The following is a 19,270-nucleotide window of genomic DNA, read 5'->3' as shown; positions in this document are numbered from 1 at the left end:
TGTATTTAACTTAGACAAAATTGCAAAAATGGTTCGTGTGGTTGGCAAAATTATGTAGTTTTGGTCCAAAACGAAATGTTGGTGCACCACTGATCTATTTTTAAATACCTTGTGTGGTTTTAGCCCTTATGGTTGTATTTTCTTGTGTTTTTGGTCCACATGCCACCTAAAATGACTAATATGCCCCTTAAATAATTATATTTTAATTTCTTTTATTTATTTTCTTATTCTTATAATAAAATGAAAACAAAAACAAAATAAATCCACCACTTACACACACATACTATCTCTCTCTCTCTCTAAACAAAAGGAAACGTGTTCTTCCTTAAATAAAGCTGTCAAGTGAAACACCCAAACACCCTAAAATTTTTGAGGTTGTTCTTCATTCATCTTTGATCACCTGAAAGAACACACACCATTAGAGTGGTTGATTACCTGTGAAATCAAATAAAATGGCACCCTTTTCCCCATTTCCATTGCTATTAATTAAAACAAAGTTGGAAAAAAAAATTCTTACCTTTTTTCCTTGATTTTCGATATGTTTCTTTGTCATCTGTCATGAACATCGGCCGTAGTGGTGCTTCGGTGAGCCATTGAGACAACAACCTTACCTCTCGCATATATCTTCTTCTCCCGTCAAAGCAAACGCCACCGAACCACGTGTGACTTCGTGCTTCTCGTCTGAACTCTTTTCTGGCCTCCTTCCCATTGAAACCCCTAGCCACACCGAGAAGCGGCGATTTCTCTTCCCAGTGAACGATAAGAGGCAACAACCTCATGTTTTGCTCGCCCCTACTTGTCAATTCGGCCACTGGACCATCGATCGACATTGGGGCTGTTCCCATTCGTATTTCTTTTTCTCCATCGGACGAGGATCGAACTCCCCTTCCTCCCAATCGATTCTGCCTCCGTTCTTCTCGTCGTGTTCCATTCATCCGCACTCGTTCATTTGAGTCCGGTGATTTCTTCATGGAGATGGACGTGCTTGCAGGTAGTGATGGAAAATAGTGGTGGGACTCGTTCATTTGTGTGTGTGTGTGTGTTTTTAAGAAGACGAAGTTAAAGAACCCAGATAAAGATTTAGTTAGAGAGAGAAATAGAGATATGTGTCTGTGTGTAAGAGAGAGTGAACAGGATGAGGGTGAGTTTTTTTTTTTTTTTTTTTTTTTGAATAAAAATAGATAATAAAAAAATGGAAAAACAAATTATAAGGGTATAATGGTCTTTTCAAGTAGATAGGACCAAAAACAATAGAAATATCCAATTTTGGACCAGTGGTGCACCAACATTTTGTTTTGGACCAAAAATACAAAATTTTGCCAACCATAGGGACCATTTTTGCAATTTTGTCTTTAACTTAAGATATAAAACCTTTTAATACTATATTGCTTTAAAAAATAATGAATTTCATTTTCAACGGACTTTGTTTTAAAAGAGAACAAACGAATTGAATCAAGTTGTGGAATAAAAAGATTAACTACGTTTATTGCAAAAAATATATCAAAGTTTCTAAAATAAAAACGTTTTGTATTTCGATGGAAAAACTTTTTTCTAAGTATTTTTAAAACATTGATGTAATAATTTGTATATGATTTTTCTACTTCTACTCTATTTACTTTATATTTAAAAAAGATGGCAAACTTAAGCGATTGGTTATGAGTTATATACTTTAAGTTTATAGACACAATAAAAAAAGACATAAATCGATCGGTTTAGAAAGATACACTAGACAAATGACTGTGTGTTGCGTAAGTATAAAATTACCAAATTAAAATAGGGACAAAAAAATTTATATCGAAAGTAACTAAATCTTTGTTATTAATAGTTAAATGATAATTTTTAATCATTGTTATTAACAATTAAATAAAATATTTATAATAAATCTAAAAATAATTTTAAATATTATCATTATTTTGAATTATTTTAAAAGATATAAGGTTGAAACTTCGAGTTGCACTTGTATAAAATTATGTAGTTAAAATATAAAGAAATTTAAGTTATTATTATTCATTGAATAATAATTTCATACTAAATTAAAAAACGTATCTTAAATATTATCATTATGTTGAACATATAATAAAAGATTCATCTATTATAAGGTTGGAACTTAAAATTGTACTAGTTGTATAACTCTGCTAACTCCACTAAATACTCGATAAGTTACTCGAACTCGACCTCCAACCAAAGCGAGTTTGGTCAACTCAACTAAAAGACTCATATATTAAATCAAACTCTAAACGGTTCAACTAAATATACCTAGTTGTATAAGTTTTTTTACTGAAAACCCAACTTGAACCAAAAAAATCTTATCATAAATCATTTTTGAAAATTTGAAACTTAACAACAAAGTCAATATAACTAAAAAATACTCTCGACATCCAATAAAGACAAGAACAAAGAAAATTCTCATGACTTCGTCCTTTTAGTAATTTCATAGTCTTTTCTATTTATAAAAGATGAGATATTATCCTATTTACATTTACATGTGGGATAAAACCATTTTAATCAAACTTCTTTCTTTATTTGTAAATAATTTTATTTTGTTAAATAACATATTAATAAACTAACTAAATAAAAGTTATCCAAAAAAATTTATTGTTCAATAATTCTATTTTTTTAATAATCTTGTAACTTGGTATAAAAAAAAAAGAAGATTTTATTAAATAACTTTTTGTTAAATCTCAAAATCATAAATACATTAAAGTTACGTAATATAAAATGTTTATTTATATGTATTTTTATGATTCAAAACTTCGTTATAAAATGAGTTCATTCTATAAAATATAATTGAGTATATATTTGCTGCTTTATGATTCAAATGGATTTTCCAAACAATTATAATTGTACGTTTAGGTGAGTGTTATTTTTTTTTATTTAATATTACTTAACTAATTTACAATATTGTTATAGATAATTTTTAAAAATCATGAAAGTTTCAAATGAATATGATAAAATAAAAAAATATTTTATTTATAATATAGTATGATATAATGAGTTTAAAATGAATTATAAATCTGAAGAATATACTTGAGTCAAACTATGTAGTTTGGATATATATATATATATATATATATATATATATATATATATATATATATATATATATATATATATATATATATATATATATATATATATATATATATATATATTCTAACCTTAACTCTATTTGATATAAAACTCAAAAACTGCTTCTAGCAAAATTTATTTTTGATTTATTTTATTGTTTTTTAAGATCAATCACAATAAGAGTTTATATCTTTACTATCTTATAAAACAAATCCCACTATTTCTAAAAATAGATTGAATAAAATAATAATATTTTTTTAAGACGTCCAAATCATTAAGCTAATTGTACAACTAATCATTAATAAAATAATATTAAAAATTAAACAAACTCCTAAAAATCTTCTCTTCCAAGGTTTTGACCATATCTTTTTTTCATCCAAATAAATACTCAACATCCTATAATTTGGTCATTTCATTAGTTTTCTTTATTTTTAATATGACATTTTTGCTAAAACAAACTAATGATTGAATTGAAAATAATCATTCTCCATCGAAAAGAAATTCATTGTCGAAACAAACTATTTGTCGACCGCCGCTTTGCGCGGGTAAACGGCTAGTATATATATATATATATATATATATATATATATATATATATATATATATATATATATATATATATATATATATATCTTTACTACTTATAAAAGAAATCTAACTATTTCTATAAATAGATTGAATATAATAATATTATTTTTTTAAGACGTCCAAACTATTAAGCTTGAAGTACAACCCATTTATAATATAATAATATTAAAACTTTAACCCTATCATTTATCCCCTAAAAATCTGGTATCAAATTAATAGAATAATTCATTTGCAAATTGAACCCGTCAATCTCAACACTTCAGCCATTTGAAGCGGTCAATATCAACAATTTATAGAGGATCTCTTCTCTCACATTGGTAACAAGTCATCTCATAATATTTATCTTCGTAATCTCTTCAAAGTAAGAAATATACGCACACTCTCTCGAAGAACCATAACCAGTAACCAAGACAGTATAACCACCACCACCACAGCCGCTCTGCTTCCTTCCGCCTTCAACTAATCACTATCACGACTACTGCCCTTCCTCTCACCCACGACATGAACTTTCTTTTGGAACATAACATTTTTTTTTAAAAAAAATATCGTTGAAAAAAGCTATTTGTCCCCGCCGCTGTGCGCGGGTAACGGCTAGTATATATATATATATATATATATATATATATATATATATATATATATATATATATATATATATATATATATATATATATATATATATATATTCCATTTTAAAAAAGCTCTATGAAACTTTTTCACTCAAACTTTTCCAAGAAAGCTTTAACTAGCAAGTACATAGAACCTTTTCAACCATTGTAGGGAGATCTAAATATATTTGATCAATTATAATTAGCTAATTAATATAAACAAAACAAAAAAAAAACATTATAAATATGTTTAGTATGTCAAAGTATAAAGAATAACTCTTTTACTGTAGGGGTGGGTGAAAAAACTGACAATGATATGATTCATACCAAAAAAAATATATAAAAAAAACAGTAGATGCTCTAACAACACTTTAGAAACTTTTACATATCTAGGCAAAGCTTATTTACAAAAATTTATGATTTTTGTACTTATAACTTATTTTATTTTGTGAAATAATGAGTTTTTAATAAGGAGTATGTCATTTATCACTTTTTGACTTATTAAAAGTTCTCAACAGCTATAAATTATTTTTTACCCAAACATTTTTTTAGTATCAAACGGATAATAAATCAAAAACTCCTTTTTTAAGTTTTTCAAACACCCATATACCATATTAATGTTATGTAATATGTGGTCAACGTAATTTTTGACTTTTCACTTTATTATCAACTTTAGACCCCTAGACATATCTTCTGTCTACATACTCTACACCTTCAACTAATTTAATGCCACGTTTTTTTAGTATATATTTTCAAAATTTTTATGCAATTCCTACCAACATAATTATTATCTTGTCATACAAACAACATATCCTTCATAATTGGTCAAAAAAGAAAAACATATAGAATCATACATTACTAAAACTTAAAGTATTAAACACTTTACAAAAGCAAATAACTTGAATTTGAAGTGATCGTGTTTAAATTCACATAGGCTTATGTATTTGTGGCCACGTCATTACTTACCGATTCCTTCTCCTTTGTGAAGCATATTTATCATTTTTAACATTTCACTTCAACGTGTCAATATATAATTAGTTATAAAAGCATCTATAATGATGAGTTTAATGGGAGAATTGAATCATTTAGTTAATGAAACTTTATAATTATGAGATGTCACATTGACATTCAATAGATTTGGAGTTCACAGTCATTGAACTTTTCAATGAAAAAAAAATTAAATATATATTATAAAATACTTTTTTAGTAATATTCTATTGAACTTTGTAGAGTTCACTACATTATAGAAAAATAAATAAATAATAAAATTATATTGATTGCAAAAATATGATATGACAATCCATTGAACTCTATAAAATTTAAAATGTTCTAAATCGATAACCTATCAAATATCTACTGTATGTTTTGACCTGATCCATATTAAAACACAATCTAGAGTAAACTTTCTAGATTTATAATTTACGAAGTAGATTTATAATTTACAAAGTAGGGATATGGCCCAAAACATCTTTATTGAAATAATAATTTTGTAATTTCTGTTTTGTTCCGTCTCTTAAATTTCAACTTAGAAAACCCATAATAATATCCGTACTAATATCATCATTTAAGCACCCATCCATACTATCTGTAATAAGTATCATCATTTAAGCACCAATCCGTACTAATATCCCCAATTATCGAGAAAAATTTTCAATTATGAAAATGACAGATGATATCTGCAAAAATTGCCAAAAAAAGTAAAGGATAAAAAATCAAAAAAAAAAAAAATCGTATATCTAATCTATAAAAAAATTTCTCAATTTGTAATATTTCAAAATCATATGTAACATCCCAAATTTTCATAAAAATTTTAAACTTTTAATTTCATAACATCAACCATAGAAAATACAAAAATCCTAATACATATCCATGTTATTTTGAAACTCGGAGTACAAAGAGCTAAATGTGAAAACATCGAAGAATACATGTCTCGTCATCAAGTCGGGTCATTGCCCTTATCAATAGAAGTACCTGAAACATTCAAATAAATTGTAAGCACAAGCTTAGTGAGCTTCCCAATCACACAAATTATATAATCACATATTGTCATGCTCATACATATACATACATATTGTTATGGACTCCCTCCATGGTCATCAATGGAATGTCATGGGTTACCCCCATGGTCATCAATGGAATGTCATGAGTTCTAGCCCAAAACCTCAAAATATAGAGAAATGAATAATATCTGGACTAAGCGTTACATCATAATTCTGAAAATCAAAAACTGCTTGTAATATTATCATGTTGTCAATTTTTTTTTTCTTTTTTTCTTTTTTAAGAGCAATCACAATAAAAGTTTTTTTGTTTTTTTTTTTAAATTCCATTTTAAGATCCATACTATCCCCATTACAAAATCCTTATTGAAAAGTTAAAACCCATAATGACTAATTACCAAGGAGTTCATGTCTCTTTAAATAAATTACAAATGAAATCATGAAGAATGTGATTTTCTTTACTAAATAAGATATTCTACCATTTAATACCACTTAAAAGATCCACCAAGGTACATGGCTAATACATTAAAAATTAAAGTTGTTAACCGATATAACATAAGTGATTAACCAATTGTTTTTGTTCATATCACTTGTTCTCTTTTTTATGGAATTTCCATACTGTTGACATGATTCCGCTGCTCTTAGCATTCATGCATTTCTGAACCTTTTTCACCTGCAAAATCATCAAAACCTCATAAGAACTCTAACTTATATTATTTTCTTTCAACTATTTATTCATGATTTAAGCCATGTAACTATAAATGATATTATAATGTAAATCCTTAACTCATACCAACAACTAGTGCAACAACCACCTTATAATAACACATAAAATTATGTTCACTTCTAGAAAAATGTGGAGTTTTCAACAAAAATTTCCTTAGACCAGAAGTTTCTCGTTATTTTCTACTCATTACCAAGGAACTTCCAATGAAGACGTCTTTCTGGCATTTCCTTAGAAGTTCATCGGTAATAAGAAGGAAATATTGATGAATTCTTTGGTAGTTTTTTTTATTACTGTTTTATTATTATAAAGAAATCATATTATTTTTTTCAAGTGTGCCAAAGAGCTTCACATTTACGTTAGAAGTGTTTCCCTTAAATTGGTTCCTAGTAAGTATCTCAAAACTTCGAAGGATTTCCTAGGAAATTTTCGAACCAAGGTCGCTCACCAAACATGTTAAACTTTTACCAATTATCCTGGGAATAAAATTTCTTACCCTTTTGATGGGTTCAAGCTTTTCAATCTTGAGAGTCTTCAAACTCTCTGATCTTTCTTTCAGATACAATTTCATCTGTTGGTTGTCCATATGTTCAATCATAGTGGTCTGCCAAAAACACATATTACAATACAAATATTGATTGTAGTATATATAATACAACATATATATATATATATATATATATATATATATATATATATATATATATATATATATATATATATATATATATAAAATCCATTAATACAGTCGTACCCATCTTGTATGCTCTTTGATGAGTTCTGTAATGGCTGCTTCTTCTTCGTCTGCAACTTTCTTTTTTTCCTGCCATGTCAATTTTTTGACTTCGACTTTTGTCTTAAGCTTATCAGCTTTAGTATATGACATTTGTTGCATCACATTCATATACTCCTTACTTCTTTACGTATTACATATATATAATACTTATATATAACCTGACCCTTTTGTGAGAGCAATTTAAACATGTTACATGTTATGGAATGAAAAATAATAATAACAAATATATAATCGACCGTCATATAAAAGTCATGTGACATGCATATAAGAACAAACCTAAAAAAAACGTTTATTTTCGCAAAGGGATAACTCTTTAACAGTTAATATGTCTAATGATTGGAACAATAATTCCTATTTGTGTTTTCTCGTGTAGAAACATAAAGGATACTATTACGAGTACTCTTCTTTTACTTTTGTACCCCTTTTTTATTTAAAATTTCGCATGGGACTCGTTTATGATTTCCATCTCCATTTAAATCAATCAAACTATTTAATTCATTCAATCACTTAATAAAATAAACTATTATTAAAATTAAATTAAAAAAATAATTGGAAAAGTTTTATACACAGATTATTTAAACATTCAATATTCATATTTGGTGGCTTTTTTTCTATATCAAATGATTATATATTTTCCCTATTCATAGTTGGGACTCCATAAATCCTCTTTAATTGCTCCTTGTGGGAGAATTTTCTCCGGAAATCTCGTCAGGGACTAGGTTTGCCCGTTTTGCGGAGCTCTAACCTGGGGTGCAAGTTTAAAAGTATGTGTAGGCTCCGTTAACTCATTTGTCGTTTCCAAAAAAAATTATTATATAAATGCAATGGTATTTAATTATCATCGTACAACGAGTGAGATGACAAATGGGCAACAAGCTGCGTCGCTAAGCCTTTTTGTATGGTAAAACTAATTTTTTGAAAACTACATCCATAGATTTAGGGGATATAATATTGTTATACATGATCTATTGTACTCTATTAAGAAGTTTCACCGTATCCGACGCGAGGAAACCAAACATATCAAACGCAAATAGTATGAACACATGTTGATTTTCCATGCATGATTTCTCATGTTTGGTGATTTTGTTTGTAGCAGCTTTTAAAGTAGTCTGCCCTACTGTGAAACCTTTAGCCCTCAAGCCCACGAGAGAAGATACTCCTGTAAGATCCACACATATGTGTTTTCTTCAAACTCATCCAAAAATTAAAACGTCAACCGGTCATATTTCATTTATATAAATAAAACATTAATTGTATAATTATTAGTAATGATTTTAATGTTTGTTCAGGCTAGAAAAAGAAATATAAATGAATTTAGATTAATTTCATTATTTTATATAAATAAATATTGTATTGTTTCTCATAAACTTTTCTTGTAATTGGAAATATGTTTAGTCGTTCTAAAAGGATAAAATTTTTAATTACACGCCGACTTATAAAACGAGTTTTTCTTTTTCTTTTTTCTTTTCTTTTTATATGAACATAAATGAACATATAATATAGCAATATAATAAAAAATAATTGAATATAGATGAATATAAATAAACTTAAATGAACGAACATAAACAAACGTAAACGAACATCATAAACGAACGTTCACGAACATAAATGAACGAACGAGACCATTGTTCATGTTCGTTCATTTAATTAAACGAACGATAATTTTTGTTCATGTTCGTTCATTTATTAAATAAACGAACATAAACGCACTTCCCTCCGAACAGTTCATGAACGATTCGTCGAACGTTCAATTCGTTTACAGCCACACTCATATTCATACAAAAGTATAATATTTGGTTTTTTCCTAATATTAAATTAAAAATTAGTTCATAATTTTAAACTGCCAAACAATTATTGTTACGCTCTTTCAAGTTTTGTGATTAAGCCTACGTGCCAAACATCAAATCAACAAATTATATAACCCTTTTTCAAGTTTATAAAAGTCGTTAGGCGGTACTAAATCGGTCGACTAGCGAGTAAAGATTAGTCAGCGATTAGCCGGAGACCCTAAATACGAATAGACGTCGTTAAATTAATATATATATATATATATATATATATATATATATATATATATATATATATATATATATATATGACTAATATCATAAAAAAAATTAATAAATATCACTAATATCATAACAATATAGGTTAATATAATTAATATAATACTAATTATTTTCAAATAGTTTCCATTGAAATATATAATATTCTTCAAAAAGTTAAAAAAAAAATTACCAGCTTCTACAATTTCTCTCATTGTCCAGATGGGGATTAATTGTTAGATATTATCTAAAGAGAAAATTGCAAATTTAGCCAAATACACTAGTTACTTTGTGGAAAATAGCCAAAAAAACCAAAATTACATTTTTAACCACTAAAATCGTAGATGAGTATATCCATCTGAAATTTCGTCATGTCATCTGCGAACGTACAAGTGGCTAAAGCATAGATGTGCTTTATCCATTTGTACGTTCGCAGTTGGTTTTTTTCATCGTATATATACCCATTTTTCAACCTAAAATCGCAAATGGACTATGATTTCGTCTTCTTTTGAACTGCGATTTTGTGAATTTTTTTTTCGTTTTTTTTTATTTTTTTTTATTTTGACTATGAAATTGATAGGCTTTTTTTTGAACGAGGTGAAATTGATAGGTTTGACTACAAAACAACCTTATTATATATAAATTTTTTCAATAAATTATCATTTTTGCTGTTATTTTTTTGAAAATTTTGTTTAAAACATCTCTAAGGAAATCGTCCATGATATCATCCATGATAGCTCTAAGGAGATCGCAGAGAGAGTTTCTCCAAGAAAGAGAGTGAAAATGAAGAGAAAAAAAAATGTTTTTATACTAGATCCCACGAAATCGTGATTTTAAGGGCTATTTCTGTAATTTGAGTTTTTTTTACTATTTTCCACAAAATAATTAATGTATTTGATTAAATTTGTAATTTCCTCTTATATAAAAGTCGGGTAGCACCCAGGGACAACAAGATTAATCAAAGCCTTATCAAAAAATTTATAACACTCCTTTTTAATTTGACAAAACTGCAAATTTGGTCCTTGTGGTTTGCAAAAATCTTTGGATAGGGTCCAAAAGATTTCCAGCTTGCACAAAGGGTTCAAAATCAAGGTTGTTTTTGGTTTTTTGGTCCAAAAAAACATAAAAAGACGGTTATGCCCTTTTATTTTCCTTTTTGTATTTTTTTAATTATTAAAATACTATTTAAATTTAAAAATAAAAAGAAAAGAAAGTAATTATCCCCCACCCACTTACCTTTACTCTCTCTCTCTCTTTCTCTCTCTCTCTCTTTCTCTCTCTCTCTCTCTCTCTTTCTCACACACACACACACCACCCCTTCCACCCGAAGAACTTCTCATCCCAATCTTGTTTTCCATTGGCAACCTTGAAAACCTCCAAGATTTGATTTTAATCTCCATCAGACTCATCAGAAAAATCCCATGTAAGCTCGGGAGCTGCCGGAGACTCGTTGGAGTAAACAACGACCTCACCGAAGGAAACGACGGCCTCGCCGGAGTTTGGTTCAACATCCTAATTTCACCACAACCACTACAACCCCATATTTATACCCATCGTCAATGGAACCCTCCACCCCTCACACACTCACGCACATGATGAAAGAAGCACATCGACTCGCTTTCATCCTCAGTTCCCAATTAATATGCATCAACTCATCTTTCTCCTGCTCATCTTACCTTCCCAATTTCAAGATCAATTCCATCTCCCCAAGCTAGAGTACATAGAACAAACCTGATTTCCCAAACCCTATATGATAATACGATCGAAGTGTTCTTGGGTTTTTCCAGATTTCAGTTGATTCTGTGTTCGGATGATATTTGTGTTGGATTGTTGTGGGTTAAATATGTTAAACGATTTTTTGATTGAATTAGTATGTTAAATAATTCTGTTTTTGATTTGAGATGAAGTTTTGATGGAGCATCGATACTAATTTTGAAAGACTGGAGCTATTTTTTATAGTAATCAATGTTTACGCTTCATTTTTATTATGGATTCTGTGATGGGTTTGATGTTGGTATGTGTTCGAGTTCCTTGTGTGTGTGTGTATTTGGAGTTGTAGACGTGTTTATGTTTAGAGAGAGAGAGAGATATATATAGGAAAATATAAAAAATACAAAAAAGAAATTTAAATGGCAAAACAGTCAATTCAAGTGCCCTATGGACCAAAAATACAAAAATTTCCTAAGTTTAGGACTAAAACCCCAAAAAAAACCTTGATTTTGGACCTTTTATGCAAACCTGAAACCTTTTGGATTCTATCCAAAAAAATTTACAAACCACAAGGACCAAATTTGTAGTTTTATCTTTTAATTTTTATAGGAATACGAATGACGCTAGTGGCAGCCGTTAGGGACCAAAATGATATAACATCAGTAATTAGATCAAATGTGCAAAAATATGTGATAAACTAGATCTGCAGTTTAGCCAATAGTCGAGGGACGATTTTTGAGTAAAAAGGTTATTCTGATGACAAAGTCCCGATCCATGGTTTGGTTTTGGAGACTGGAGTAGTTTTAGATTCCATTGTTTTGTTTCTGGGAATTCTTCAAAGATGTCATCCGTCTTCTTCATACTATCACTTTCCATTGTCTCGTTTCTTCTCCCTTCGATCTCTTCCCACGAGTTTAAGCTAGATGGTAAGGTGTTGGTTCTTGATGAGTCCAACTTCGATGCCGCAATTTCATCCTTCGACTTCATCTTCGTTGATTTTTATGCCCCATGGTGTGGCCACTGCAAACGTCTTAGTCCTGAGGTAGGTCTTATTTGCATATTGCGTTTCTATATATTATGTGTGTTCAGATTTCAGCATCTTCTCTTATTTACTGAAAAGGGATTTGTAATTCGGTAGTAAATTACTGATAATAGGTTATCGTGTTTATGTGCTAATCCCCAGGTGATCTTACTCCTCACTTAGCAAGAGGTCCCTGGGATGAAAGGTCTTATCGATACTATGCTTATTGTTAAAAATAATGAATCAATTGAAGGTTGATGATGATCATGATGAACACTGATACATGAAGCCAAAAACTTGAGAAAATATTATGCACAAAAAGTTTCAGTAAACTCAGAGGAAACTAAATAGTGTGCACATAAAACATCCCTAGTGTTATTTACTCTTAAGCGTTTTTTAGATGCTTGAAATCAATTTGAACATAGACAGTTAATAACTTCAACTTTATAAAACAGACAAAGATGAGACAAGAAGTCAAGAACCATCTTTAATGGAACTTAAAGCCTTCTAAACCGAAATCATTTCAAGACTCTAGGCTACAATGAACAAAATACGGAATCTTGAAAGTTTACTTTAATCATGTGCAGACAACCAACCAGTTATCTATGTTTGATTGTTCCTTAATCAGTCTATAATCTATATGGGTGTTTCTTTTTTACTTAATTCAGAAAGAACAACTTAATAGAGAAAGAGACTTATTGTATACCATGTGATGAAAGCTGAGAAACTGTTACTGTTTCATTTCAGTTAGATAAAGCTGCTCCTATGCTTTCTGGATTGAAGAAGCCCATTGCGATTGCAAAAATAGATGCTGAAAAGTATTCACGTCTTGCTACAAAATATGAAATAGAGTATGTTCCATGTCTTCATTTTTTTTTTCCAATAAACAACAAATATTCAATCTGTTTCTTTATGAGCTCCAAAATTACTAGAAGATGTATCTAAAACACTCATTTCATTTGTTGTAATGTAATTATAATACAGTGGGTACCCCACCTTAAAGATTTTTATGAATGGAGTTCCCACTGACTACTATGGCCCAAGAAAAGCAGACAAATTAGTTCGATACTTGAAGAAATTTGTTGCTCCTGATGTTACTCTTCTTGAATCCGATTCTGGTGTTGCTGAGTTTGTTGAAGCAGCTGGAACATTTTTCCCTATATTCATAGGGTTTGATGTTGATGAGTCAGCATTATCAAAAGTGGCGATTAAATTCAAGAAAAAGGCATGGTTTTCTGTAGCAAAAGATTTCTCAGAGAAAGCCATGGACTTATATGAATTTGATAAAGCACCTGCTTTGGTAGCTCTTCATCCAAGCTTCAATGAACAAAACGTCTTTTATGGTCCATTTGAAGGTTAGTTAAGTTTCAAATTGCATTGTGTATTTTAATCATGATAAAATTTATAATCAAACATAACATGCACAACAGATAAGTTTGTGGAAGAGTTTATTCAACAGAGTCTTTTGCCATTAACCCTACCAATCAGTCCAGAGAGTTTAAAGCTGTTGAAAGATGATAAGAGGAAAATAGTTTTGACAATTTTTGAGGATGAGAAGCATTATGAATCAAAGCAATTTATAAAGTTACTGAGAGGTGCTGCATCTGCAAATCGTGAATTTGTATTTGCATATGTGAGTTTTAACCAATGGCAAGAGTTTGCTGAGGCATTTGAAGTTGATAGGAAAACTTCATTGCCCAAAATGGTGGTTTGGGATGGAAATGAAATATATTTCTCAGTAAGTTTCCGACATTTTTTATAAATTATGATTCCTGTCTGACTATTCCATATTTTGATGTTGTGTTGATTGTTACGAATATGAAATTATGAATCAGGTAATTGGTTCAGAAAAGATTGAGAGTGAGGATCAAGGATCACAAATCACACTGTTTCTTGAAAGATATAAAGAGGGGAAAACCATTGAGAAGACATTTGGGCCTTCGTTTTTTGGGTATATAATTTCACTTCTTGGAATGAGGACTGTGTACATCCTTGTGTTTTTGGTTGCTGTGATATTTCTTATTGCAACCATTGGAAAAGAAGAACCGCTGGTGGTTGGTGGTCGGGACCGATCTGAACTTGCTGCTGCAGCTGCTGTTGCTGATAGCAGAGATGAACGTGCGTCTTATGACAAGGAAGATTAGATGATAGGAGCAATAGGATTTGTTTTTGGAAGTGTTTATGAGAACTTTTCTGTATTTGTTTTGACTTTTGATTTTCAACTATTTGTTGGTTGGTAGATTTTATGATGCTACAGTTTTAAGTTATCTAAAATAGAAGCAATTCATGTCATTATTTGAAAATAGCTGGAAGTGAGGTTTTATATACATACCATCCTATTAACATGGGTTAAACTCATAAGTTGGTAACAAATTATTTGTTTTTCCGCAAAAGCTGTTGTTTTAAAAAGATGTAAGGTAACCAAGTGGAACTTTGAGTTTAAAAAATGTTATTATTTTAATTGTCTTTAGGAGCTGTTTGAAGGCCTTTTATTGGGTTTTGCTCTCATAGTATTTTTATATGTTTCTTACTAAGCATGGTAAATGACCGAGGTCATAGACATTTTTTCAGATTCGAACAAATCTTTCTGGTTGAATGAGCTGGAAAGACCATTTGATCTGTACAAAAAAATGGATATTTCTCAGTAAAATATGTTTTTTTTTTCAAAAAGCTCCAAAATCATGTTTTTATGGACCGAATGAAACTTTGAACAACTACCTAACAAAAAAAAAAAAAAACAAAAACAAAGACATACCTTTCATCCTCTTCTTTTTTCCTTTCTACTCCATCAATGCCTTTTCTCTCTTAATTTGTAACAGAAAAAGTTGATATCTTTATATTTTATTTTAGTTGTAGAACTTTTTTTTTTTTTTTTTAAATTTTATCAGTAATCTTGATTTGCATAAAAAAGAAGATACATGTTGAATTTTTATTATTATGTGTAATTTGATTTTGTGTGACAATTTATATGTTTTTATAATTATTCAGCAACTTCATCTATCACAATATAGAACAACAGGATAATATGATCATTTTTCATCATTCAGCACATTCAATTATATATATATAATCAAACATCATGTTTTTTTTCCTAGTCAGAAAAGTTTTCCAAATAGCATTTTTCCTAACAGCAACAATTAAACGGGACCTAAATCTGGTAAAAAAACAGTTTGTTATCTATTTCCATGACATTAAGTGATTAAACCTATTAAAACCTAGGCCAATATATAGTAACATCCAATCTTTTTTTGTTTGATTATGTTTTTTTTGGATTTTTTGTCTTTAGCTTGCTGTTTGCAGAAACCAGTAAAAATAACAAATAAAAATTTATATCTAAGAAAGCAACTAGCTTGAGCTCATTGGAAACAAGAAAGAGCCTAAAGATTATCTCAAGTTAGAATATTATGAAAAGTAGATTGTCTTATGAATATGATTCAGTTTGGTTTTACGGTATTATCTTTTGTTATTTGATTGGTCTCAGTTTTTCAGCACACTTCTAAAGACTAATGCTATAAGTACCCCTCATTCGATGTGACTTTTTGTCTTTTGTTGTTTTTTTTTAATTTATTATTATTATTATTATTATTATTCGATAACCGTATAAAAGTCGGACAACATTTTAAAATTCGGAGGAAATTTTAAAATTCAAACGACATTATAAATTTGAACGACATAATAAAATTCAAACGACAATATAAAACGGAATAAAAGCAAAGTTTGTTTTTATTTATCATTGATATATTAATTGGTTTGGTATTATATTTGCGTGGTGCGTTATGTGGATTGAAAACAAACTTTACTTTTGTTTCATTTTATATTGTCGTTCGAATTTTATAATATCGGCCGAATTTATAATGTTGTCCGAAATTTATATGGATATCGAAATAATAATAATAATAATAATAATAATAATAATAATAATAATAAACAAAAAACAAAAAACAAAAAAAATAAAGAAAATAAAAACAAAAAAAATATGTCAAAACATAAATAAAAGATTGATTAGATTGATGTTTGGAGGATTAAAATTGGATAATAAAACTTATTCGGAAGATGAGTAATATGTTTTAGATGTGCATTAGATGATTCATACTAACACCCAGTTCCCGAGTTCAACTTAACGAGAGAAAGGAAAGGAAACGAGTGGAAATGAAAAGAAAATGAAAGAAATTTGTGTTCCCGAGTTTCATTAAAAGAAAAACTGGAAGGAAGTGGAGAAAAATAAAATAATCACTTTCCCTCCTATCTTTTCTTCCGGAAGAAAAGAAAAAAAATGATTAATTTTTCTTTAACTTCTCTCCAACTCGAGAACACAAAAAAAAAATTGTTTTCTTTTCCTTTCTTTTGTGACTTTCTTTTCTTTTCTTTCATTTTGATAAACTCGGAACAGGATGTAATTGAAAGATTGTTACCTTTTTACTTCTTCGTATTTTTTTTTTTAAATATATTTTGTATTTACTAATATTAAATAACACATATAGTCATATACGGCTTATAACAACCATTAAAAAAGACCTCAAAATACCAACCAAAACGTGAGCAACTGAAAAATTAAATAAAATAACTTGGTTTTTCAGTTTAAATAATAAAAAAGAGATGGATAAACCAAAATCCAGAAGATGATTAACCTATTTCATCAAAAGTTCCTCAACAAATACCATAACCTAAAATATGAATTTCAAAACGAGAAAAATTTCATTCCCAGCCAGATGCAGCAACACTTTCAACCGGAGCTACTACAGGAGCCGCCACAGATTCCCATCCCTCACCACCAGCAACCGGAGCTGAAACCAACAACACAAAAATCAAAATTAGAATATCAATCACAAGGGCATTTATGTCTTTTACACATGACAACAAGACTCAACAAAGCCAAAAAAAAAATATTTAAATTTTTGGCAAAGAAAAAGAAAAGTTGCTGCTCTCTTACCATCAGCAGTCCACCCGTTTCCAGCTACAGGGGCAGCGGCAATGGGTGGTGGCATGTCGGGAGCCCATTGAGCATCAGGGATTTGAGCAGACCATTGATCACCAAAACCGCCAAGTGCACCACCAGCACCACCACCATAGTCTGGGTAGTCAGTGGTTAAAGCTACTTCATCATCTTCCTTTTCCTTTGCCTCCTCTGGTTCCCTGTAGAAAAACAGATCCACCTGCAATAACAAATTTCACCATTCATTTACATTTAGTTGGTCTTAAATTAACAAATGAAAAAAACTGTTAATTGTTATTACACATAGTTACATACCATGACATCCCATTTATGCCCCTGGTTGATAACCCCACGCATTTGAAGAACCATTCTTGCTAAAAGCCAGAAGAGACAACCAATGCTATGCTTTCCTTTGTTGTTAGCAGGGATACCAATATCCACATATCTCATTGGAGAATCAGTATCACAAAAGGCTATTGTTGGTATATTTCCAAGTGCTGCCTCCTTGATGGGCTGTAAAATCACATGAATTTATCAAATCAGAAGTTGAAAGGAACTTTTCAATATGATAAAAACAGGGTGTAAACATTGTAGAAACCTGGTGATCAGTGCGTGGATCAGTAAGGATTAGGAGACGGGGTTCACTGAAGGAGGTCTGGAGCTGATTGGTGAAGGTACCAGGAGTATGGCGTCCAGCAATGGCATGTGCCCCGGTGTATTGAGCAAACTTCAACACTGCCCTTTGACCATATGGTCTAGCAGATTGAACAATGATATCCTGGGGATTCTCTATTCCAACGATAACCCTCGCTGCCATTTGAAGCTTTTCCCATGTTTTCCCAAGATTAATGATGTATATTCCTGAAAGAATCATACAATATGGTAAACGACAATTGAGATCTGTTCAGTTCTTCGTAAAATTGAGATTGCTATTACGATTATAGATTGTTAATGAAGGCTGAAACCTTCAATGAATAATGAACCTAATAGAAATGTGAGATGATAACCTAAATTACATAAAAACATCATCGATGTAGGTTTTGATCGAAAAAAACAAAATGTTGATAGCAATTGAGTATGGATCGGATTAAAACGAATGTTGCAACCATGAGGAGCAAAGTTCAAAACCAAAAACAATAATGTTTACTGGTGCATATTAATAAAAGCGAATGAAATTGAAAATAAGAACAAAAGGACGTATACCGTCGTTGCGGCGCTTAAAAACGTATCGTTCCATCTGGAAATCACAGTTCTTGGTACCGAGATGAACTTCAGCAGACAACATCATTTGTATGTCAAGCTCCTTCATCGTCAGATCATTCTGGCCCTTTGCCGCCGCCATGTTCGCTTGTGGGTTCTGCAGTTAGGGTTTCTTGGGGGCAGGGTTTATAGCATAGAAGACGACCCAGATGGAAATAAAGCAAAAACCATGCGAGTGACCTAATATCATAAAATTTTAAGTTATATTGTAATTACATAAATGGCCCTTGTGTCCAACTCTTTTTTTCTTCTAATTATATGATCCTTAAGTTTGTGTTTTGTTACAACCTTAGTCCCTTACTCTCATTCCTACCATTTGTATCGACTATCGAGTGGTTAAGGCACACACATGATGATACATTGGTCTTTTCTTTCATTTATTTGATCATTAATCGTGTCATATTCGTTTAAATTAAAAGATTATAATCCGTTTAAATTCTATGAATTATGGGCATGGATTAGAAAACAAAAGAAGCATACAAAAGTTGTGTATCATGTGGATAATAAGAAGCTAAAAGG

General features: G+C 30.0%; 3 protein-coding genes across 3 annotated transcripts; 1 reads left to right on the top strand and 2 right to left on the bottom strand.

Moving 5' to 3' along the window:
- Window positions 1-6,783: 6,783 nt before the first annotated feature.
- Window positions 6,784-7,877, bottom strand: LOC145048099 (uncharacterized). The gene is made up of 3 exons (XM_078996517.1): window positions 7,741-7,877; window positions 7,483-7,590; window positions 6,784-6,935 (listed from the first exon to the last, which is right to left on the bottom strand). The coding sequence occupies exons 1-3, from the start codon at window positions 7,870-7,872 to the stop codon at window positions 6,849-6,851; spliced, it is 327 nt and encodes a 108-aa protein (XP_078852643.1). The 5' UTR covers window positions 7,873-7,877; the 3' UTR covers window positions 6,784-6,848.
- Window positions 7,878-12,272: 4,395 nt separating this feature from the next.
- On the top strand, window positions 12,273-14,863 carry PDIL5-2 (PDI-like 5-2). The gene is made up of 5 exons (XM_078959751.1): window positions 12,273-12,579; window positions 13,306-13,409; window positions 13,543-13,913; window positions 13,989-14,296; window positions 14,394-14,863. Exons 1-5 carry the CDS (start codon window positions 12,379-12,381, stop codon window positions 14,700-14,702), a joined length of 1,293 nt encoding a protein of 430 aa, XP_078815877.1. The 5' UTR covers window positions 12,273-12,378; the 3' UTR covers window positions 14,703-14,863.
- A 2,231-nt stretch (window positions 14,864-17,094) lies between these two features.
- Window positions 17,095-18,924, bottom strand: LOC145000391 (small ribosomal subunit protein uS2-like). Its single transcript, XM_078959648.1, has 5 exons — window positions 18,695-18,924; window positions 18,090-18,352; window positions 17,807-18,004; window positions 17,489-17,711; window positions 17,095-17,342 (listed from the first exon to the last, which is right to left on the bottom strand). The coding sequence occupies exons 1-5, from the start codon at window positions 18,831-18,833 to the stop codon at window positions 17,254-17,256; spliced, it is 912 nt and encodes a 303-aa protein (XP_078815774.1). The 5' UTR covers window positions 18,834-18,924; the 3' UTR covers window positions 17,095-17,253.
- Between the last annotated feature and the right edge of the window lie 346 nt (window positions 18,925-19,270).

Source organism: Lactuca saligna, chromosome 1 (genome assembly GCF_052625555.1).
Source record: "Lactuca saligna cultivar CGN05327 chromosome 1, ASM5262555v1, whole genome shotgun sequence".
Classification (NCBI taxonomy): Eukaryota; Viridiplantae; Streptophyta; class Magnoliopsida; order Asterales; family Asteraceae; genus Lactuca; species Lactuca saligna.
The sequence above is the reverse complement of the archived record's forward strand: the minus strand, read 5'-3'. Positions and strand labels throughout refer to the sequence as shown.

What these genes read in the sequence shown, in the direction of transcription:
- LOC145048099 (XM_078996517.1), bottom strand. Translation starts at nt 7,872, where the DNA reads ATGTCATATACTAAAGCTGATAAGCTTAAGACAAAAGTCGAAGTCAAA. An exon ending in TCAAAGAGCATACAAGATGG is followed by an intron (nt 7,591 to 7,740) that starts GTACGACTGTAT and finishes TGTTTTTGGCAG; the next exon opens with ACCACTATGATTGAACATAT. An exon ending in AGCTTGAACCCATCAAAAGG is followed by an intron (nt 6,936 to 7,482) that starts GTAAGAAATTTT and finishes ATGATTTTGCAG; the next exon opens with GTGAAAAAGGTTCAGAAATG.
- PDIL5-2 (XM_078959751.1), top strand. Translation starts at nt 12,379, where the DNA reads ATGTCATCCGTCTTCTTCATACTATCACTTTCCATTGTCTCGTTTCTT. An exon ending in GCTACAAAATATGAAATAGA is followed by an intron (nt 13,410 to 13,542) that starts GTATGTTCCATG and finishes ATTATAATACAG; the next exon opens with TGGGTACCCCACCTTAAAGA. An exon ending in GAAATGAAATATATTTCTCA is followed by an intron (nt 14,297 to 14,393) that starts GTAAGTTTCCGA and finishes ATTATGAATCAG; the next exon opens with GTAATTGGTTCAGAAAAGAT.
- LOC145000391 (XM_078959648.1), bottom strand. Translation starts at nt 18,833, where the DNA reads ATGGCGGCGGCAAAGGGCCAGAATGATCTGACGATGAAGGAGCTTGAC. An exon ending in GGCATAAATGGGATGTCATG is followed by an intron (nt 17,712 to 17,806) that starts GTATGTAACTAT and finishes TTGTTATTGCAG; the next exon opens with GTGGATCTGTTTTTCTACAG. An exon ending in AAACGGGTGGACTGCTGATG is followed by an intron (nt 17,343 to 17,488) that starts GTAAGAGAGCAG and finishes TGTTGGTTTCAG; the next exon opens with CTCCGGTTGCTGGTGGTGAG.